At 37.0% G+C, this 25256-nt stretch overlaps 1 protein-coding gene across 4 annotated transcripts in view; it reads right to left on the minus strand.

The window, feature by feature from the left end:
- Positions 1 to 25256, minus strand: part of WT1 (WT1 transcription factor) — a 57182-nt gene that overhangs the window by 11997 nt on the left and 19929 nt on the right. For 3 of the 4 annotated variants that reach the window (XM_081939922.1, XM_081939921.1, XM_081939924.1), the window contains 2 exons: positions 17633 to 17710; positions 2254 to 2356 (listed from right to left, as the gene is read on the minus strand). In XM_081939922.1, the coding sequence (XP_081796048.1) occupies positions 2254 to 2356; positions 17633 to 17710 (181 nt within the window). The remainder of the gene's footprint in view (positions 1 to 2253; positions 2357 to 17632; positions 17711 to 25256) is intronic. The other variant, XM_081939923.1, reaches the window with a different exon arrangement.

Genomic DNA, 25256 nt, shown 5'->3' on the forward strand with positions numbered 1-25256 from the left:
TTAAAAGCCTAAAAATTCCTGACGTAGGGGAGGCACCCAGTTTTCCTGCCTCCTAGTAGTGGGCGCTCGTTTGGGTGGGGCTTCTTCAGAGAAGCTTTGTGTGTGCGTGCGTGTGTGTTTGTTTGAGAGAGAGGTTGTTTGAGTGAGAGAGGGAAAGGGGTAGGAGAGGCAGGGAGGGCAGCCCACCTTACCTGGCCAGAGGGGTGTCGCCTCCAGCTCCAGTACAGCCTGCGGCACTTGCAGCTTCCGCCAGCTCCTCCAGGGACTCCCAGGCTCGGCACCAGAGAGCCGCCACAAGAAAGGCCGGCCAGGTTGCCCGGGCGGTGGCAGAGGTTCTCTTTGTTCTTTCGGGCAGGGGAAGTGGGGGGGAGAGGCTTCTTCCGCTCTGTCTGTGCCCCACCTGTGCTGCCCTCACTCGACAAGCATGCCCCAGATGCCGTGCAGCTCTGGCAGGTGGTGCCATGGCCGAATCCCATGGCGGAGGGTGGCAGGGAGGCCGGGCCGACTCTTCACAGGGTGGCTGGCCTCCCCCGAGCCGGACCGGCCTTGGTTGATCCCGACCGGAGGGCTCGGGTGCCAAGGGTGTGGTTGGGGGAGCCGGGCCGATGCCACTTGGCTCTTCTCTGCGGAGCAAAAGGCGGGTGGCGGCAGGTGGACACTTGGAGTCCCGGGAGCCCTTCCGCCAAGCATAGCACTCCCTCACAGCTCCCGTTGCCCTGTCTGGCAGGCGCTGACGGCCCGGGAAGCAGCTGAGCTGGGGAGTCCCAGCCAGCAGTTCGGCTTCCAGAGTGGGCGGTGCGGGCGCTGGTTGGCTCCTCCGGGCTCCTGCCTTCCCAAAGCGCGTCCCTGTTTTTGCAAAAAGCAAAAGAATGGAGAAGAAACGGGGAAGCTTCGGGTATGAAATGAGGCTGTGGAAGAGAGTTTTGCCCTTTGCTGATGAATGTGGCCTCATTTCACACCCGAAGCTTCTCCGTTTCTTCTCCATTCTTTTGCTTTCCGCAAAAACAGGGACGCGCTTTCGGAAGGCGGGAGCCCGGAGGAGCCCACTGGTGCCCGCACCGCCCACTCTGGAAGCTGAACTTACGCCCATCCTGGAGGGATCCTACCCCGGGCTGGCTTTCAGAGACGTGAAAGGCTCTTTCCTCAGGCGGGCATCTTTTCCAATGAAATGGATCAAGACAGGAAGATCATTTTATTACATTTGAACGTTCTGATTTAAATGGATTCTTTCATTCAAAGAGGGAACTCAAAGACCATCTTTCCATCCCTTTTATCAAAGAAAATGCAAGAGAAAAGCTGATTGGACAGGGCAAAAATAACTCTTCTTTTGCACTGTAAATCAGCTACATGGAATTAAACAATACAATCCAACTTTTGTGTGTGTGTGTGTGTGTTTGAGTGTTTGAGAGAGGGGGAAGGGAGGGAGGGAGGGAGGGAGGAGGGCAAGGGAGAAGAAAAAGAAAAAGAAAGAAGGAAAACAAATGCTGTTGCTTTACATTGGAACTGAGCATGCGTGGCTGTGAAATTCTGGAAGTTGACGTCCACAAGCCTAAAAAAATTGCTGCCTCACCAGCCATAAACCTCACCGCACGTCACTGCATCAGAGAACCTAAAAAATATAGTGCAGGGGTGTCCAACCTTGGCAACTTGTGGACTTCAACTCCCAGGATGGCTAGCTAGGAAATTCTGAGTGCACAAGTCTTAAAGATGTCAAGGTTGGGAAAAGCCTCATCCTTCCCCCTCCCCCCCCCCCCGCATCCCCACTATACTTCAAGTAGGCTTCCTACAGACATTTCAGTTTCCCCGAAATATAGGTTGCATCAAATCCTGAAACTGTTATTTGTTTCATGTCATAAAGGAAATTGTAATACTGTTTTTTCACAATCCCAAAGGCTGTAGTAGCATTTCACAAGGAAAAATGCTTGGTCCTTCATTTTTCCTTCTCATTGATTTTCTGCTTGCAGGAAAGCCCTCCAAGTATTGGACTACAATAACACCCATAAATCTCCACCATGATTTTTATCCAATGTGGTTTGGCAATCATGGGAGTTGTAACTCAATATATCTGGAAGATTTCTCCGCAAAAGGGGGCAAATTAGAATTTGTCAGCAATAGATAACTTAAACATTTTCCATTTAGTTATTATATAGTGAACACCATAGTCTAATAAAAAGAAAATATAGTGTTTCCTTGGTATTATGAAAGCAGCTAGGTAATCAGTCCAAAATTATATACTTTCCTTAATATACTCACTTGAATTCCTCTAAAAACTCCATGGGTATGTATTCTGTACTGGGCCCCACAACTGTATAACATTGGGGCTGTGTGATTATCACTTTCATATCCTGTTCCATGGCTGAAAATAAAAAGAGGTCAAAGGTTGGAAGTTAAGCGCTTAATTATAAATCTCATAAGAAAATGTTTGCAATATTTCTTCATTTATGCTAAAACAGTTTCAAAACATTTCAACAGCTTTAAAGTTCAGAAAGATACCCTGATTTTGGCAAAAACTTGGATTGCAAAGAAAGAAGATAATTTTGGTCACCTTTACTTACAATGACCATAGGTCCTTTATTACAAAGTATGGTCTGTGGGTGAGGAGCAGGCTGAGCCCAAGGGCGGGGTCAAATGCATCATCAGTCTTGAGTCCTTTGTGTTCACAAGATACCTAAGTCCCGCCTACCTTAGATTCCACTGACTCTTATCTATCACCATCAATTTGACCATTACTAGTTCAAATTCTTGTAAAACACTTAAGCTTGCAATAAACCTCTGTGTTCATTTGAACTGCTTGGATTTCCTGATTTTTCACACTTAACACAGTTCATTATTTCAAAAAGCTGTCCTTTAGTTTTATTTATTTTTCAAAAACTCACTTTTATTTTGGTCATTTTACTTGTATTGTATAAATACACTTAATGTACCATTTTTCAAATTCATATGAAAAACATGGACATTGAATTGTTTTTTAAATGTTTTCGATATTTTTATTACAATGTGTGTTTTTGTAAAGTTTTTTTTAAATTTTCTTTCATTAAGCAAATAGATATAAACATATATTTTTTTTAATCTTTATGAACCTCTTCCAGCCTTGCCCACTTTTCAGGTTTGTCCTTTATTTTTTCCAAGAAAATATGACTTCGGTAATCTATATTTTAACAATTGACCACTGAAATATTTTTTAAAAAATATAATAGAGAAAAAGAGTAGAGCCACAAAAAGTAATGCTGCATATGTGCAAGTTATTTATCAGTTAAATGCCAAGTTGGTAATTACGAATATCTTTGGAATTAGCAAAATGCCTCAGGTTTCACATTAAGCGCAGTAGTTTTTTGTCAGCACCTCATGACTCAGATATAAGTAGATAGGACAGAAAAAGTGATGACATTTACAAGACGAGCAGAAGTTGTAGCCACAGGATAGGATTACAAATCAGTGTCCTAACTATTTTATTCACACATCAGCTTAGAAGATGCATTGTGGCTTACACCGAACTATTTTATTTTACTTTTGAAAGTTTGAATCCCAAAGGCTAGAAATCTTTTTAACATTATTAATATGTGTTCTACAATGCTCCCCAAATTTCAAATAATCATGATCATTATAACAATTTATGATGGCCCAGGTCCAGAAATATTAAACATCAATGAAGATGGTAAAATAAAATAAAACATTGGAGGGCATCAAGATGGATAACAGATGAACAGATTTGTAACTATGGGACACTTTGCATTAGTGCTTCATTTTCATTCCTGCTGCTGCTTAGTATTTTGCTACAATTTGGATTAGAAGGGATTTGAAGCCTGGGAAAAAAAGTATACTCATATGAAAGTCATCTGTTTTCTTCATAGAGGAAACAAGGATAAAATGTAAGTGTTGTGGATATCCCTGTGGATGCCATAGTAAAATAACACATGTAGTAGTGTTTCATAAGGGATGCGGTGGCTCAGTGGCTAAGTCGCTAAATGGCTAAGTTCAGCGGTTCGAATCCTTAGTGTCGCATAATGGAGTGAGCTCTCGTTACTTGTCCCAGCTTCTGCCAACCTAGCAGTTCTAAAGCATGTAAAAATGAAAATGGAAAAATAGGAACCACCTTTGGTGGGAAGGTAACAGCGTTCTGTGTTCCTTCAGCATTTAGCCGGGCCACATTATCATGGAGACGTCTTTGGACAGCGGTGGCTTTTTCGCTTAGAGATGAGCACTGCCCCCTAGAGTCGGGAAGGACTAACATATATGTGCGAATGGAACCTTTACCTTTTAGTAGTGTTTCAATGGATATTGATATTGAAATTGAATAGAATATTGAAATCCCATAGAATACCGCAATATTGAAGTTCCGTGGGCAAGCTTGTTTTTTGTATGAGATCCTAAAATAGTTCTCTTGTAATAGTTCCCAAGGCAAAACATTATGCCTTAACTTCCCTATGCCAAGCCATTTACCTTCCATCTAAGAGTCTATGGAGATTCTTGATCATCCAGGTCATGGTTGTCCCAAAGGTGTTTTCAAAAGGTAAATTGACTTTATTGGGTTGTTTGGTTGTTTGTTTTGAGAATATTTCAAGTAAAACATTTTTGAAGCTTTGTGAATGAGAAGTGAACTGAAGAAGCTGAAGAAGCTCAGAGAACTGAAGAAGCTTTTTGGATGAGAAGCGAAACGTTCTCAAGAAAAGAATCAAGAAAGTCCAGTTGCCTTTTGAAAAGCACTTTTTGGAATTCCATCTGAGCCTGAATACCACTTAGTACACCATTGAAATGGTCATACCCTCAGGAATTGACTTCCTAACCTATATGACTTTTATTTGTCTTCTATGACATTGAATTGCAAATAAATGAGGTACACTTTTTAGTTCAACTAAAAGTCAAAGTTTCTTTTCAATTTCATATGATTTACCTTATATAATCAAAGATAAGCCAAGAACTTTAGTGCCAAAAATATACCTTAAATATTGGGTTTGGCTTATTCGCAGTTGGGCTTATATATGTGTATACATTACATTTACATTACATTTATTGGATTTGTCAACTGCTCCCTCTCCCCAAGGGGACTCGGGGCAGTGTACAGACAGAGTAAAAACATTATAAAAAACATTATATACAACAATTACAAAACCCCATAAAAACAAATTAAACACAAGTCTGTACAATAGTGTAAAGATTAATTAATGATTAAAACCAAATTAAAATACCCCAAAATTTAAAATAACCGGCCAGGAAAGTCAAGGGATTAGATCATGATTGCGATTGGGTCAGGCCAGCTAATTGGAACAGGTGGGTCTTGAGTTCCTTATGGAAGGAGCGGAGATCAGTAATGGTTCTAATGTCAGGGGGGAGGTCGTTCCAGAGGGTCGGGCCCATCACAGAGAAGGCCCTACTCCTGGGCGTCGCCCGCTGACATTGTTTGGCGGACGGCACCCAGAGGAGTCCCTCTCTGTGAGAGCGAATTGGTCGCAGGGATGTATGGGGTAGGATGCGATCCCGCAAATAACTAGGTCCTGAGCCATGGAGCGCTTTAAAGGTGAGAATCAACACCTTGAAATGCACCCGAAAAGCCACAGGTAGCCAGTGCAGCTCACGCAGGAGAGGTGTTACATGGGAGTACCTGGTACTCCCCATAATTGCCCGCACGGCCGCATTCTGGACCAGCTTATGCCCAGCATAAGAATTATTTACCCGAAAATGAGATCGGCATTTTGGGTTCAAATGGGGTTTGACTCCATTTGGGTTGCAGCCTCATAGGATGGCATAGTGTTGAAATTACAGAACTAGATGAAGAGTTAAACTTTTATTCAGCCAACTATGTTAAGTTGGTTCTGTGTATGGTTTTTGTCACATAGAGCTCCTCCTTAACTAGGAACTATGTGACTTTTCCATAATTTAAACTGAGAAACCTTACATTTTGTCAAAGCATTAAACTATATACCCCAAATTATATTGTTTACAGTCATGAATGACAAAGTAGAATCATTTCATTTTTACATTTTTATCTACAGCATGTTTAAAATCAGTTCTATTATAGGGTATAGAATTGACATATTTATCCATTATCTTTATCTTTAATATTAGCCAGACAACTGTCTAAATCTTGCATGGATGAGGGGCAGAGCAATGACATGGGGACCTTATAATCCTTCACAAGGTAGAAAGAATCCACCACTGATGTCTATTCCAGATAAACAGAACTGGATAAGATTTAGGGAGTCGAATTTGTCTTAGACATATCAGTTGATTTAATAATTTCCAGATCCAAACTCTTGATTGAAAATTAACAATTGAACAATGCCTCTTTGTGAAAGTAACAATTAATAATTTGCACTAAACCAGTCTAAGTGCTCCATTTTAAATAAACTTTTTAGATGCATCACCAATTTAAACAGCTCGTACATTCAAATATGTGTGAGTCATGGTTAAAGACTCATAAAAAAGAAAGTGATTAAATCCCAGACAATTTAGTTTTATAATGCTAACATAACATGCTCCCAGTTCTGATATTTAGCATCAAGCTTTTGAAAAGAAGAAAGATGGAAAGACAGAAGGAAGGAAGGAGAGAGAAAGAAAATGAAAGAGAAAGATATATATTTTTTACAAATATATATATTTGTTTTCTTAGACTTTCACAGGTGTAGGTATGCTGGTCTTGTTGTATTCGGGTCTTTTCCCATGTAAGGTTGAGCTTATTTTGGCAACGTTTCGGCAAGGTTTCACTCGCCATCTTCAGACTAGGTTTTCGTCTTAAAGCGTGGTCGGAGCTGCCGTCTTCCTATAAATCTTGGTGGGTGGGTGTGGAGTGCGGGCTTTGTTTCAGTAAATGGAATGATTGGTTGTGTGGTTATATCATGATTGATAGATTGGTGCTGATTGGTGCTGGCTGTGTGTCCGTTGTTGTTTCATGTTGTAACAGCCTGGGTGGTGGGTGGGGCTCGTTTGTTGACTAGGGCTGGTTTCCAGATGTCTGGTAGGTGGGAGGTATCATCACATTTATTCATGTTGTGAAGGTGTTTCTCTATTTCGATAGCTTCCATAATTATTCTCTTGCTGAAGTGTTCAGTTTTGGAGATTAACCTGGCTCCTTCAAAATTGATTTCATGTCCTGTAGCTTTAAGGTGCTGGAAAAGACAGGAAGTTTTTTCTTTTTTTCTTACTGCATTCTTGTGTTCTGCGATGCGTGCATTTATTCTCCTGTTCATTTGTCCTATGTATGTTGCAGGGCAGATTTTGCATGGTATTTCGTAGACTCCTTGGTTTTCTAGCTGGATTTTGTCTTTGGGGTTTCTTAAGATGTTGGCTATTTTTTAGTCAGTGTTGAAGGCTGTCTTGATATTGTGTTTGTGGAGAATTTTGCTGATTTTATCTGTGGTGCCTTTGATGTAAGGGAGGAGGACGATGCCATTGCCCTGTTCTGTGTCTCGGTTTTTTGGGGGAGTCTCCCTTTGGATTAGGTTGGTAATTGTTTTTCTTTGGAATCCATTGGAGATTAATACAACCACACAACCAATCATTCCACTTACTGAAACAAAGCCCGCTCTCCACACACACACACACCAAGGTTTATAGAAAGACGACCATGCTTTAAGCCCAAATCCAGCCTGAAGATGGCAAGTGAGACCTCGCCAAAACGTTGCCAAGATAATCTCAATCTTACATGGGAAAAGACCTGAATACAACAAGACCAGCATATCGACACCCATGAAAATCTACGAAAACAAACATATATATGTGTGTGTATATGTGTATATATATATATGTTTGTGTATATGTGTATGTGTATATATATATATACACAGCCCAGGTTCAAATCCCAGTAAGGGTATGGCTAGCTGATGAGAGCTAAATAGCTTGAAATGGATCCATACTAGTCTCCCTTTATTTATTTATCAGCACAAATACATCACACACACACACACACACACACACACACACATATATACACACACATACACACACACACACACACACACACACACACACACACACACACACACACACACACACACACACACACACACACACACACATATATATATATATATATATATATATATATATATATATATATATATATATATATATATATATATATATATATCATGTCCTAGCAATCAATGAATATGCAACAAGGAAACAAAAACAATACCTGAAAAATGTCAAATAAAGGCTATTTAGCTATCTGAAAATCCCTTAAAAACCTTTCAAGTCAAGACATAAGGTATTAAAATTATTAATTAATCATAATGTTATATAGTGTGTATATGACTGGTAAAGCAGAATGTATCGTGTGATGAAAAACAGAGCAGCTCTGAAGAATCACTTTAGTGTGCTTTTTAAAAAAATCTTGAAAGATTAATTTCTGATCTGAAAAGTATGAAACTTTCAATTACTTCATTACACCACTGTTATTTTGTTACACTGGCAAATTTCGTGTGATTCATAGCCTACATTCCCAAGTTAATAAAGCTACACTAAGCATTTCTGAAGAACACAGTGACAAGTTAGCAAACATCAGCATGAAATATGAATACAGAACAATTCATCATAATCAGATTGAATGTTTTAAAAATAGTTGGGGGGTGGGAAGAGTTTACATAGAACAGACCCTACATTAAGCTATAACATTTTAAAGAAGAAATTGGCATGCTTGCATATAGAAATAGGCAAAAAATGTGAGGCACAGGAAAAATGCCATTTTCGTTTAGAAACAAATGAAAAAGAGTTTAATGTTACCAGTTTACTTAAGATATTTCTTATTGGAATACTGAAAATATCCACCATCTTTGTGTGTGTGTGTGTGTGTGTGTGTGTGTGTGTGTATGTGTGTAGTTATTAAAGCAGCTATATTATCAAAATGAGTTATTTTTAAAAAAACATTTGTTGAAATATCCTCATTGGTTAAGATCAGTGTTGTTCCTTGCCTAAGAGAGTTAAGGTTAGGATGCTCTTACAGAATATCCATTATTTTTGGGTAGTTTTAAGCATGTGAATTAAATTAAATCAAGTTAACTCAAGGCGTTTTGTACGAAGAGGTGGCATTTCTGCTAATACAGGTTGTCCTCTCCTGTTGAAGACCTACATCACCATTCCATCCTCATTCCATTCCTTCATTAATCCTCATGGACAGTTCTGGATAGGAAGGGCCCCAAGGACAAGGAGGGGGTGAAGGTGGTTACTGTATGAGCAGAATTCTTCTCATGCAACTAAGGGTGCAAATCATTGTTATTGTAGCATTTGTTATTTTTAGGCTTACTGGCTCTTCGGCAGTGCCCTGATTCAACTTGAATTGAATATTCTATTGTGTTACCTACTGATGGTTTTGGTGACCCCGTGTTCTAACAGAATAATCATCACAATACTCAGCAACTGTAATTTCTATGTAAGCAGAAAGACAACTTACAGAGAGCAATATATTATGCTTTGAAACTCTGTTTCAAAAGTACTATTTTCCATCTTGAATCAACTTGTGCCCTTCCAAGCAGTTAGTTCACTGATTCCAGTTTTGTAACATACCGAGCTCTGACTGGCCACAGCATCTGGCACATCGCCCTCTCTTCGGTGGCTGGTCATTGCCCTATGGTCATCTCATCTTGGCTGCTGGGTTGCTATTTTCTTAATGGAGCAGCAATTTCACTTTTTTATTCTTTCCAACTGTACAATACATAGCAGAGTTGGAAGGGACCTTGGAGGTCTTCTAGTCCAACCCCCTGCCTAGGCAGGAAACCCTATACCATTTCAGACAAACATTCAACTGTTCCAAGAACAATTCTTTGAAACAGAATACAATACATAAAGTTCCCTGGAAGGCATGTTTTTCCTCTCTTCTATCAGCACAACTTTGTTACATTCATTCGTTTGTTTGTTCGTTTGTTCATTTGTTCATTTGTTTATTCATTTACTTTAATTTTGCCTTTCATGCTTTTATAAATACTCAAGCCAGAGAACTTACTAAATACTCCTTCTACCTCATTTTTTTCCCACTCTCTGAATGAACCTCTACATTTTCTTGGAAGATTTCAGAAATAGTTTCCCATTGCTTCCTCCTTAGGGTTGATAAAAAGTGTCTGGCTCAAGGTCACCCAGCTGGTTTCATGCCTAATGCAGGACCAAAAATCAGAGTCTTCTGCTTTCTAGCCTAATGCCTTAAGCACTACACCAGATTTTTATGAATAGCTTGCTTAAAACTTTACTGTCATTAAAAGTACCATAATTTATCACATTTTCAAATTTATAAAATTAAGAAAGACGTTTATAAAGAATAGAAATTCCATTAATAAATATATATGTGTATATATGTATTTGCAGCTGGATGTTTATTACACCTAGTTTCTTTTGATGGGCAGCACAAGGGAGAAGTTGATTAATGTGTGGTTTATGAGAAATATAATGAATAACAATCGATGGGTGGGAAATTTCTCTGAGAATAACAGATTGCTTCCAGTTGTTTGACCACTGCTGAAAAAGTTGCTTATTTACCATTAGATTTTAAGACACCAGCCAAAAATATTTTATTTTGAAAGAGTTTTTGTTTTGTTTTTAATATAGTTAGTAGAATATGTTAAATAAATTAAAAATAATAAGGATTTGTACATATATTTCTGTCAAAAACAGAGGTTTGATCCAACTGATTTAAATGAGAACTGCAAACATCACTTTGCATTCAGAATAGTTGGCATTTTACAGAACTGATGTTCTCCATCGTGTATCACAAGCATTTATTTCTTCATTGCAAATTGTATTGTTCCAATGGCCATCCACCTTCCCAACAATTGATAAGAATTGTACTGCTGCTCATTTTAAAAAGATGTGTCTGAGAAAAGTTGCCTTTGGGTCTATGAGAAGCTTGTGAGGCATATAGAGTGCAAAAATTATGGCAGCAAAAAGATAGTGAAAACTATATTTTCTGCTTCCAACTAATGGCATTTTTTGTAGGCCATTTGCAGACAGAAATGTCCACCATGTAGGGAAAGACTTTTAAAATATGATTTATGTGTGTATGGGAAGATCATGTATGAAAAAAAGATATCAATTCTGGAGAGGAGAATTTCTGGAAGGAAAAAAAATAAACTACATATTTCAATATAAAAGAAGATGGCAATGTTCAAAAACTACTTTAAAAATGCAAACGAATATGTGAAACACTAAATTCCCAGGAATCCTTGATAATCAGTCCATCAATGTCTTTTAAAAGATGTATATCTTTGAAAACTAGCTTTATCACCATGACAAATGAAATTGAAGGCATTGTGTAATGTAACTCTCTTCACCAGAGAGGATAGATAGCTATTTTGGCATATATTACAGGCAATGAGGTTACATCTAGCACCGATTTTTCACAGATTCTATAATCTTGACATATGCCAAAATATTTAAATTTCTTTCTCCAAAGATAATATATCTTGATTTAAACATCTCTCTGCCTTTTTCCTATCTAGGCATCCCAGGTGTCATCAGCACTAATGGTCAGCATTTACAGATGCTGGAATACCATTTATTTTCTCCATTACATTTAAATTCTTTTATTTAATATAAGAGACACAGATCTTTGGAAAAAAAATATCTTCCTTTAAAGTAAAATTGTTAAGTACCCTGCAGAACTAATACAGGGATTATATGTAACTATCAGTACTTTCTTCCTATTTAATTGTTCTAAAAGGATACTGAATCAAATCCACATAGTGCATGTGCTCTGTAAGAGATGGCAAGAATATATGAACAGCAGCATTATATTGTCCATGGATGTGCTCAGAGGGAGGAGGGAGGGAGGTGCAATGCACTGTTATTATCAAAGCCATGATTGAAAGTGGCACAACAAAATGGTTCCATTTACCATTTTGCAGATTTTGACCCTCTGATAATGCCAGTGGCATGGTCACAACTCAAAAAACATTGAATGAAGGGCATCAAAAGACTTGCCAACATCTAGCACAAAGAGAATTTGACTTGCATAGTTCCTAGCAAATCGTTCATTGTGAAACAGCCAACCACGTTATCTTCACTTCTTTCTCCATCAAAACTTAATTATATAAACAATAGATAACTAGATATGTACATTGCCCAAATGCATAGTTACCTTAACAATGATTTCCCAAATAATCTGCAATTGGATGACTTCATAAAAGTCTTTAAGTTAAATTGGGAACAAGTCACACTCATTATTTATTACAATTATGTTAATCACAACAGTCATTTATATCTTTATCATTATATGTTTACAGTATTATAATATGCTCTAATGAAACTGTTTCTGAATACCAGTCTGAGTAGTCTATTGTTGACTAGCATTTGTTACCATTAGCATGTTACACTGGTACTTCAGGCCCTACACTGGGCTTCTGTTGGCTCTGGGCATAATTGAGGGGACATGTTTTTATTTATAAATCCCCATATGAGTTGGCAAAAAATCAACCTTTTTCTGCTGGAATTGAATGGTTTGATTCAGGATAGACTGTCTATAATTCCTCACTACTGCAACATAAAGGCTGAGGCTTGCAGGCACTTCTTTTCAATGGCCACCCATCTACCTTGTCTCTTAAATTACCTCAGACTGCCTCCACACACACACACACACACACACACTACCTCCATTGCTGGTTTTCCAAAAGCTGTTAAATCAAATTGTTTCAGAATACCTATAGCAATTTCTTTAGCAATTCTAAAGTCTAAAGAAAAGAAGAATTATGTCTGATAGCAGTATTCCAGTACTTGAGGGACTGTCACAAAGAAGAGGGGGTCAAATTATTGTCCAAATACCAGAGAGCAGGACAAGAAACAATGGCTGGAAACTAATCAAAGAGAAAAGCAATCTGGAATTAAGGAGAAACTTCCTAACAGTGACAACAATTAAGCAGTGGAACAGCTTGCCTTCAGAAATCATGGCCACACCATCTTTGGAGGTTTTTAAGAAGAGACTAGACAGTCACTTTGTCTGAAATGATAAAGATTCTTCTGCTTCAGCAGGGGGCTAAACTAGAAGACCTCTAAGGTCCTTTCCTATTCTGTTCTGTTATGTTCTATTCTATTCTACTCCATTCCACTCCACTCCATTCCATTCCATTGGTTGGTGATGATGATTCATTGATGATGATGATAATCTATGTTTCTTACTGCTATTTTATTTTAGTGTTTTATTTATCATCTATTTTATGTATTTTTACTGTGGAGTTACATCTGTTTTGAGCTGCTACAAGTCCAGTTGATTACAGAGAGTACAAACTTGTAGTGAGGAAATAAATAAATACTCCTTCTTTCAGAAGAATACTTACAAAGAGTATACTTTCATATCATGGCTTAGCTCAATGTTGCTTATGTTTCCAAAATATCTGAAGTTGTAGTCAAACATCTGAAAGTTGAGAATGAGTGATTTTTCTCATTGCTTGATTGATTGCTTGGAGATAACTAACCATGGAAGTAAGTTTTCTTTTACCCACATTTTCTATTTCTTTTTTATTTCTAAAGGACGTCTAACAATTATTGCATATTTGTTTATTCTAAAGCAATTTCTCTATCCTTGAAAAGAATATCAACAAATCAACCAAGCACTATCAGAAGAAGCAAACTAAAACCATGCCATTTAATACAGAGGTAGTGGAAAGAGACAACAGGCAGGGAAACACTTACAAAGAAAGAGTTACATGCTATTGAATTCAATAGGAGGAAGCCTAACTCTTGGGACTGGAATCTTGGTCCATATGAATGTTTATGATTTCATAAATTACAATGTTGAACTTTCTTCTCTTCAACTGATATTTTCAACATATTAACTTTACCAATTAATGTTGAACTAATTTAGAATGCCAAATTACAGAACGGGATGAGAGGGGATCAGTGGTGGGTTTCCATTATTTTACTAACGGTTTGCTCGTGCGCATGCACAGAAGCATCCGGGTAGGTGGGCAGAGCCTCCTGCCACCACTACCTGTTCATCTGATCTGGGCCAAACCGGGAGAAACCCACCTCTGGATGGGAGGGGAGGAGGAGGAGAGGGGAAGGGAGGAGCAGGGGAGGGGAGGGAGAGAGGAGGACAGATAAAATTTACTGTCATTTGACCATGTCAACTATATAAAACCGATACAAAAATACAAATGAGAAAACAATCGTAAATCAACACCCTTCAGATAACCCAATCTAACCTAAATATTCTGTCCTGTTCGAAATGACCTTTGAACTTAAGAACTGCAGTCTTACTAGTGATGTGCAGGTTCCTTTTTCTTCAGAAAGTTTGTTTCTCCTGAGTACCGCAGTATTTTTTAGTTTTTAAATAAAAATCTAAGTAAGCAGGCCTTTCTATAGAGTACAGTTTGCAGTCAAGAAGGATATACTCAATTTCTTCATTTGATGCTCCTCAAATGTCCAGTCTTTCTTCAAATGGAACTCCATGAAATCTTACCATGGAGTCCAATTGTCTGAAACAAGCTTTAGAAAAAGCTCTTCTATGATGTTGAGGCATGTAACTTGCTAAACACTTTTATAACTGGGAAGATTTCTCTTACTGAAGATAAATATTTAAAAATGTGAACAAAACATTGCCATAAAAATATTACTAATATGAAGCTGAGTATTTTTTTCAAAGTGATCATTTCTACAATATATTTGCCAATATGCATTTATTATCAATAAACTTCCTTTTGGAATTGCACATTTTTTAAATTAAAAAAATCTGCTCCATAACATTTTTAAATATTTTTGCAGTTTTCTTTTTTAACTTTTGAAAACAAAAATAAAATATTTCAAAACAAAAAATCTGCTCCCTATCAATACACTGCCCAGAATAAAATTGTATTGTCTTTCTGTTGACAATTATATTTGCAATGACCTTCATTTTCCCATTTGGTCCAAACTTCATAAAAGAAGAAAGAATCCTATGCAAAACAGCTCCCACATACTGTACTCAAATATTTCAACTATCATGCAGCTTCCTCAAAAAGAACTTCCTGCTTCCAAGGTAACAGGAAACATTTCTGGACAAATAATGATTTGTCTGAAGTCCACTCCCTATAGAAGGGATATGAGAGAGATCAAAGCCCTTTAGGGAGGAAGCTGAGGAAAATGCGAGGGAATGGGAAAGTATATGCCAAAGACATGGGTGGTGAGAATTCAATGTTTTAAAAGGATGTGAATGGTATAAAGACAATAAAGAGCTTAGAGCAGGGGTGTCCAAACTTGGGAACTTTAAGACTTGTGGATTTCAACTCCCAGAATTCCCCAGCCAGCATGAAGTCCACAAGTCTTAAAGTTCCCAAGTTTGGACACCCCTGGCTTAGAGGAAGATTACCACAAAAATTGGGAAGGATGTAGAGGGTATCAGCTGCAGCATCATGACTGTCCCACTGAGCTACTTAACACCTTTCCAGATTAGATAAAAACCTTTGGGCACCCTTCAACTCCTATTTCCCGCCTCCCCTATTTCTGTATCAGTTAGTTGAAAAAGGAAGTGAGAAGAATTTTCTCAAAGCTTTAGAAAAATGAGAATTTTGCCTCCAGATGTATTCTAAACTGATGGACCTGGACAGCCCTGGAGCTAGCAGTGGGATTCACGTACCTTCCCTACCAGTTCACAAATGTGAGCGCAAATGTGACCTTCTGCACATGTGCAGTGCTCAGGCATTATGTCGGGGCGGGTAGGCAGAGCCTCCTGCAGCCACCGCTACCAGTTCGACCAAACTGGAGAGAACCAACTGAATACCACCTCTGCCTGAAACCTCAGTTTTTAACCCAAACCAGAATTAAGGACTAAGCTAAGGTTCTATAATTTAGACTTTTCACATGAAATTTCACATGATTTTACCCTACCTGCCTGTTAACGCTCTAGGATGCTGCTGTTACAACTATACTTAGGATAGCATATCTATTTTTCCTTCATTTCTAAAAAAAAATAGTTGCTGGATTAGGGATGTGCTGACTCTTAAAACAGCTAAGAAAAGTGTTTTAAGGTGATCAACCTTTGAACTAGGTATAGTCCAGAACTTGACCAATCAGTGAATATTTGCTACAGGATATTAACTTTGAATTATAGTTTTGCATTATAGTTTCCCAAGTCCCCCCCCCCCAAAATGGAAGGAAACAAGCAAGTGAATAGCCATAGTGCATGCAAATGACCCCTCTGCCCAAGGCATTGTGGGTAATGCTCTTGTCTTTTGAAATGTTTTTTTTCCTGGATCTTCCTTTTTAATAGTGCCATTACTGATTTCAGTTTTTTGCTTTACTGTTTCATTTGTAAGCCACCTAGAGTCATAACACAGGGGCAGCATATAAATTAAATAAATATAAGCCAATTTTCCAAATGTGCTGATAAGGTGACAACTGAACAGCTGTACTCAAGGAAAATATCTGAGTATCATCCCACAAATATATTGCAGAAAAGTCATCATTTAGCATGATATAAAATAGACATCAGTCTTTCATTTAAATAAACTGTTATTATTATGTACTTCTTTTATGTGACTCATCCTACTATGAGGAAGTGGGAGAAATTCATTCATTCATTCATTTGATTTATATGGTCCCCCACTTCATTAGAGCAACAACACATAAAAAGTGAATGCAAAATGACCAACAATAATGCAAAAACATTTAGTGCAGATAGACAAAACCCAATCAACAATAAATTGACAACTCCTCAGGAAGTACAAATAACCTCCTGATTCCCATGCCTAGAAAAACATCTAGTTTTTAAAGCTACCAAGCTAAATCATGATACAAAGAATATTTCATACAAAGTGGCATAAGAGATCAATGAAACAGATGTGAATAGGCAGTCAACTTTTCATGTTGAAATATAATGTAATATTAAAATCCCACCAAAAATGTGAAAAGCGGTAGTGACAGCAAATGTTTCAATTTTAATTTTTAATATGTTATATATTGATAAATATAACCCATACAAACAAAATAATTTTTAAAAGTGGAAAGGGGTCCTGAGGGAAAAACATTTAAGAAACACTGTTTTAAGGAAACAAACAGAGATGACCATTTCATTTGGTGTGGTAATGTCAGTTTTTATTCAGAGCTGTTTGTTTTATCTATGTATTTAATGCAAAGCTCAAATGTCAAGAAACATATATTGAAGGATGGGTTTGTGCAATAAAATCACAGCTTGCAAATAATAATTTTTCCATCATCATGACTTGTCATGAATACATATGGCCAGAAAACTACAAAAAAACCAAAATGGTCAGATTATTAATCTATATTCCCTCAGGAAACCTTGGAAACACAAAAATTATGGAATTTATTTCTGAACATACACAAAATTGCATTGTAAGTCAACAGCCACTTAAAATCAATTGCAGCAACTTGTTATTCTCCAATAAAATGATTACATTATGACAGCAACATAAGTAAGATATTAAAAAAAAACACAAATGGAATATAGCGTTCTGGTACATTCTCAAAAATGTATGCTTCAGAGAAGATATTGGTAACTAATAGAAAATAGTATGTTTGTGTCCTTTTATTTCCTTAAGAAAATGGAATAAATGTAGTAAGATTGAGAATAAAAATATTTTATATAATTGAAAATGCCTAATATAATCAGTGACAAATCTCTTTGAGGATTGTATTATTTCCTTGTTTCATTTGTTATAAAAGTTAATTCATAATTTTTCATAATTTTATGGTGTAAGATTTTAAAAAATAGCAATCTTACCCCTTAAGTGTGGATCCCAAGTTCATTTGGTTCCATGTCATGCATTCAAGCTGAGAAGTCATTTGGTATATATTGTCACTGTTATGAAAATATTTTCAGTTAGTACTAAAATTATATAATCTATTTCAAGAACATTATTTCTTTTATAAAAAAACAAAAAGCAATCTAAAGGAACAAAGTAATTATACTTTATAAATTCGTAGACAAATTTATAAAAATAATTTATAGTTCATAAATTTTAGGAAAACAAGATAAGTGTGAAAAAAAGAGAAAATATCAAGAGAAGATCTATTATGAAGAACTGGAGTTTTGAAAAGGCCCACAAAATGATTGATAGAAAGATGATAGATAGACCCAAAGTTATTGGCTTGGTTTAAAAAAAAATGTAACTTGTAGAAGCCCTGTTTAAATCCAGTATTTTTGTTTATATGGCCATATACAGATTATACTATACTTGTACAATTCTTTGTAAGTATTATTACTGAAACATTGTGAATTTATATTAAGTGTTTCATTATCACTTAGGCAGTCCAGCTGGTTGTAGAAAACCATATTCTTATTTTCTTTACTACCTCCTCTTATTGGTATTATTATGATGATTATTACTCTGTTGCTTTGTGTGTAAACTGAGAGTTTCTACACCAGAGACAAATTCCCTGTATTTGGCAGATAACATATTCTAATATTTTTCTACTTTTATTAAATTGAATACAGTTGTAATATTATTTCTATAATTTTACTCCCAACTAGTTTCATTGTTTCTAAATCTGTAACATCTTTCCTTGTTTTAGAACATATTGTTTAAAGCTTTATCAAAAACTGAGTTACATAAGTAATTAGCTGATTTAGTTAATTTGACACAATATCATATAATTATGATATAATATCGTCAGAAAATTAGTAATACTAGTCAAAGAGAAGCAAGAAGGATTTAGATTTATTTTTTAAATACTTTTTCCATATAACAACAGTTGAGACTTCTCTTTTTTTTGTTGTTTTTTCATTCTTTCTCACCAGGCTGACCTCTTCTGCATCTCTAACTGAACATGTCCCTCAATCACAACATTTTAGACAGATTGATAAAGTGATGCTCAAATTATCCAAATACATATTCATAACACATAATTACAAACATTGGAGTAGACAAATTATCATTTGAAAAATCTCTCTCTTTCCATGGCGTTTTTCCAGAAAAAAATGTTTTGCTAGCTAAAAAGTGAATTAAATGTATTTACAAGCTTCTAAATAAATACGCAGTCCAGATAAAAAAGAATACCATATTTGTATGTGTGCATGTATGTATATGTATATCAGTGGTGGGTTCCAGATCCCAGGGCAACCAGTATGGTACAATGGAGCCGGGCGCCCACCACGTGAATGCATGCAGCATGCGTGCAGCTCACACATGCATGCCTACCGCCCGCTATGCTCCAACTGCTCGGTGGAGCATCGCACAGGCACCTTATGCTCCATGCGCATGCACAAATGCCCTAATCGGCTCAAATAGTAGTAAGGAGAGCGGGTGGGCGGGTAGGTCTTCTGGAGCACCGTATCAGAACAGTACCTGGTGCTCCCAGCAAGCACCGGTATGCCCATACCGGGGCGTACTGGTCGTATCCCACCACTGATGTATATGCTCTACTGGTTTGTATCATGCTCTTAATTATGAGAAAAATATTTCTGTAAAAACCTTAATGTGTTTAATTTATTCTAAAAACATACTTACATGAATCATCCATTTATTGCAAATTCATGTAGCTTGTTTTCGGAATTATAATAGCGAAACATAGCAAAATATATTTTAAATAATTTTATCTACAAAAATCAGGAGTTTGAATTTTGACAAAATACTTTTTACACACACATACAAAGATACACAGAGAGGGACATACAAACACACACACACAGATGCACCTGAAGAAAGTAAAGTTAGATGACTTAAATTGCAAGGTATGTGTAATACCATTTATCATTACCTCAGCATACTATTATTCATTAGACTGTCCGAATTACTATTATGTGACTACAATGACCTGCATATCAGTTCAGAAATTGTTAAGACACTCCTGCCGTTTTCTTTTTGCAACAGAAGTTCGTGCTGGTCTGTGCCACCACATTTTGCAATTCCATGCATTCTTTTCGTAATGCTGATGTAATTAATTCCTCAAGGGCCTTGATTTTTATTAGAAGAGCCAGACCTTGCATTTACTGCAGGAGATTTTCCTTTAACTTCACTTCATTTGACAGTTCATTTATAAGAGCTTCCTCCACAAAACCTCTTTTTTTCCTCCTTAATTTGCTTTTTCATCAAGTCATATACTTACTCATCTTGTCATCAACAAAAAGACAACAGAAATGGTCAGGTCTGAGAAGAGATCTAGAGTTGAACAGTTATAGGGGAAACTTTTTGCTCATAATAACATAGAAATTTGATGTAATTATGTATGTATGTATGTATGTATGTATGTATGTATGTATGTATGTATGTATGTCAAATCCCAGTAAGGGTATGGCTAGCTGATGAGAGCTAAATAGCTTGAAATAGATCTATACTAGTCTCCCTTTATTTATTTATCAGCACAAATACAACACACACACACACACATGTATGTATGTGTATATATATATGGCATAGAGAAGTGGAACAAATAAGTTAGAAAACAGAATAATCTTTAATTCAGTAATAAATTGTACTACAGAGAGGCCTTGACTTAAGAGCAGTCAATCAACTATTCAAAGTTACAACAGACCCCAAAAGGTGGCACGCAGAGCCCTCTCTGTGGGCATGCCAGGCATTGCCCCACCCTAGCTCCACCATGCACGTGCACATGCCTCCTGCCAGCCAGCTGGTCTTCAGGTCTCTGCTGTGCATGCATTGCATTTTGAGGCTTCATGTGTGTGCACATGCCCTCCATGCCCCATTTTGGGCCTGGAAGGCCTTCTGCACCAACCTGGAAGCCAAAATGGGGCATAGGGGCCACACAAGGACCCTCATGCCTCATATTGGGCCTGGAAAGCCTCCTGCACCAACCTGGAAGCCAAAAATGGGAGAGGAGGGCAGGGGACATGCACAGGGGGAAACGCAAAGTGAGGCACATGCGCAGGGGCAGGATACATGCACGGGGGGGTGGGGGTGGGCGCACACTTTGGGCACTCGGCACCAAAAGGTTAGCCTTCACTGCTACAGACTTTCCTGGTCTGTAATATTACGTATTAATAACGGTAATACTTATAAACTTTCTCAGCATTCAATCATTTCAAAAGCTTAGATGTGCTGTTGACTAGCACTGATGATGTTACCTAGTTTGGATAATGAAACATCTGCAAGAAAATAAGCAAGCTCAGAGGGCACCAAGGACCCCTCATATCAACCCTGAGTTACAAATACTTTCCTTTATTATCTGTCAGTATGAATTTCAGCACCAAGAAACTATTTGGTGAGAGATATAATCTAAGCAATTAGAAAAACAAAAGGTTATATACTAATTTTAACTTTTCCTTTACCCCGTCGACTTTGCATTGTTCACAAATATTTTGGGTCTTGTCCGAAATATTTCTTAAGTGTATCCTGTTGGAAGTTCTGGAAACGTGCCTCTTGTCATTCTTATGAAAATCCTGTGTATTATGTTATGGGGGGGGGATTCATTGTTTATAATTTAATTAGTAACCTTTACCTAAGGCCAAATATTATGAAAGATGCCAAAATCAGATCAGTACTTACTTCTTAAAAGAAAAACAGTTGTTGGAATGTTCAGGATACATCAAGCAAGCCAAGAGAGAGAGAGAGATATGGGAAAAACGAAGGTGATTCATCAGTCACATTTATGAAGAGCTGCTGGGTATTTTCTCCTCGAAGACAGATGCTTTAGTTGCTGTACACGGAGTGCTGCTTTGTCTTCCCATAAATTTATGTTTGATGCTCCATTCTCTATATCTGGCCAAGGTCTTGATACAATTATTTGTATGTGAAATATGTCAAATATATGAACATGCCTCCATGTCATGTTTTGCTGCAGTTATGTATTTATAGCAATACTTTGCACATATTCATATGTGACATAATTATATGTATTTTGGCTTTGCATGCAACTGGTACCGGTAATTCAATTAATACTTTTTTTTAGGTTTTGTATGAAATACAGCTATGCATCTTTGTGTAAATGAATTCTGGGTTGGTTTTTTTTTCATTTAGTTATATAATTTATAGGACACCCCAATTCTACATGCATGAATCAGTCCGAATTTTAGAAAATTTTAAGGAAGTTTCCTAATGTGCAGGTTTGTGTGTAAAACAGTGGTTCTATGTATATGCTGCTGCATGTGATTGCTTCTGTTTGTGACATTTTGCACCTGAATTTACAACATCCATTCTTATTGATATATGAATATTTTCAGAATTTGCTTTTAACACTCTACAGCCTACTTCCATATTTTCATCAATTCATTTCTCCTATTTTGCCTTTCTTTGAACTTCAATGTATTTCATTTTCAGATTTTTATCTCCAGAACCTATAAAATCCTGTGAGCCAGTAAGACCTTCTCAATCAAAACACCAAGGATAATGTGGATACCATTTTCTTTCCTCAAGCTTCAACATGGGTATGAATGTTATGTTTTTTTCTAGCACAAAGAAAGCATCTTCTATAGTAACCCAATGGGCACAAACTAGGATGATAATGTTGGGAAGCCTTTAGGGGAGAAAATAGTAACTATTTTCCTTTTCCTTAGTAACTGTTTTCTGCCTCCACTCCCTAGGATGTCTTGGAATGATAACTGGACAAGGAAGGATTAATGAAACTAAAGGAAGAGAAGACCAACACAGCTATAATGCATAGCTAGACTTTGTATTACTGATTGCAAATCAAAACATTTAGCTTAAATCTTAAAGAATACACATAGAATTATGTCAATTCTTCATGTCTAATTCAAAATAGAAAATAATCTGCTCCCAAAAAGTTCCAATGAAATTCAGCATACCGTAAGTAAAGTTTCACATAGCATTATTACTTTGTACATTCATCATAAAATGAACTTTGCTAAATCAGACCAAAACCAGCAATCCATAGTGGCAATTCTATCTATCTACCTATTTTCGAATCCCTAGCACTGTGTAAAGGAGTGAGCTCCCATTACTTGTGCCAGCTTCTGCCAACCTAGCAGTTCAAAAGCATGTAAAAATGCAAATAGAAAAATAGGAACCACCTTTGGTGGGAAGGTAACAGCGCTCTGTGTGCCTTTGGCATTTAGTCATGCCGGCCAAATGACCATGGAGACATCTTCAGACAGCACTGGCTCTTCAGCTTTGAAACGGAGATGAGCACCGCCCCCTAGAGTTGGGAATGACTAACACATATGTGTGAGAGAAACGTTACCTTTACCTTTTACCTAACTATCTATCTAACCTACCTATCCTATTTCTAAACCAACCATCTCCCTCAGACATGGGCTCAGTTGCAATGCCAATGGGGATATAGGTACAAAAGCATTTCCCACAATGTTTTCAGCAGCTGTTTATTTAGAATCTGAATGCCAACTTTAAGTTCAAGTACATCAATAAGTCTAATAACACCTCTGTTATACCCCATGAGATGTTCCAACTCATTTTTGTTTTAGATCCTTTTTTTGAATGCATGGCTAACATGCTTGTTTTAATTTGCTGATTCAAAATTGATTGTTTACTACCTACCCCAGTGGTCTCAAGAAATCAACTTCAAATAATCTGCATTTCCAATTAAATTTACGCTTCATGGAAAGATTCTGAAAGTTGTTGGGGAATAATCTCATCAAACTGTCTTAAGATAAATGGATGTTTGTGACAGAGGCAAATACCTGTATCTTGGGTGGAGGATGAGGGTGGAGGCTCATTTTGCCAGCTTGTGGGTTAGTTTCCAAATGTTTCATTATGAGGCTCGGTAACATCTTCAACTAAATTTAGGGGAACTGAAGATGTTACCTAGTCTGGTAACAAGCTTGGAGAATTGATGTTCTGTGAATGGCATATCATAGTAGTCATTTAATGAGACAGGCCAAAATTCCAAAAATGCCCACCAGCTCCCAAAGTTTGGAGGCCATTGGGTTCAGAGGCATAATACATTTTTGGAGCTCAGTGGTAGGATTCAAAAGTTTTTACTACTGGTTCTGTGGGGATGGCTTGGTGGGAGTGGCAGGGGAAGGATACTATAAAATCTCCATTCCCTTCCTACTCTGGGGGAAGGATACTGAAAAATATATATTCCCTTCCGATCAGCTGGGACTCGGGAGGCAGAGAATAGATGGAGGCGGTGCCAGTCAGAGGTGATATTTACTGGTTCTCCGAACTACTCAAAATTTCTGCTACTGGTTCTCCAGAACAGGTCAGAACCTGCTTAATTCCACCTCTGATATAGCTATCATGACTGATAGTACTATCAAAAACTGCTGCATTTTAATAATCTCCAAGCATAGCCAGTTCATCAAAACAAAAATTATATAGGCTCAGTGTCTCTATATCTATATTCCACTTTTAGGGAGACATTGCATACATGAACTGCAAATAGCACATAATATAGCTGTTGATACATTGACTCATTTAGGACTGTAGTGGTATTTTTTTTCAAGAACAGAAAATGTTGTTATTGTTGTTATAAGGGCAGACTTGATTTTAAAAAATAATAGCTTGTTTTAAGAACAGGAACAACTGCAGTTTTGAAAGATGCAGATAATGCTTATCCTTTTTCAAAAGAGTAATAGAATTCAAAATATCTGCTTATTCAAAATTTATCCTAAATTACGATATACTATATTTTCATAATCAAAATTATGATTACGTAAAAGCTTACGTAAAGTAATGGACTGAATGAGGATCAATAAATTCCATCTAGGCAAAATGGGAACCATTGATGGTTCATCTGTTTAGTTAAACAGTATCCTGTTCTGGAGATGGATATAAAGCCACTTAAAATATAAGTGTATAGTTTAAAAAATTTTAATCCATAATTGTGACTACTTTTACTTCTCAGCTCCTGATAGTACATTGACTATGAGTGAGTTAGACAAGATAGCCAGACCACGCTCCAAGGCCATTACAAGGTTAAATCTCCTTTAGAACATCTGAATATCTGAAATAGATATTCAATCGGGCATAAAAATCAGTCACAAGATTTCATAAACTACAATCTCTCAATCCATTTAAATGAGTGTGAAAAATCCTAAAATTCTAAAAATGATAATGTGTAATGAAAATGGAAATCAAGAAAACCTATTAAAGATAAATTGATAGCACTTTATCTGCTCAACTAATCTCCTAATCCCCATGTCTAGAAGAACAGCAAAAAATATTTGCTGTATTTTGTTACACAGGAAAAAAAAACATTTCCTGGGACTATGAGTTTCCATTATAAATCTAAAGCAGTAGAATTACTTTTGAATAAACATGCATAGAAGTCCATATATATATTTCAACTGCAATTAATGAAAATTAACTGAAATACAAATCTGAAAAATCCAGATTACTATGCCTTTTAATTCATGAGGGATCAGAAAATAACTGCATGAGGTTATTTATGATGGCATCTCAGAGGAATTAAAAACTGTTATGTAACTTATTCATATATAATTTAAGTTGTCTTACAATTCTCGGTACAGA

The sequence above is a fragment of the Natrix helvetica genome (genome assembly GCF_964273705.1).
Source record: "Natrix helvetica genome assembly, chromosome: 1".
NCBI classification, from domain to species: domain Eukaryota; kingdom Metazoa; phylum Chordata; class Lepidosauria; order Squamata; family Natricidae; genus Natrix; species Natrix helvetica.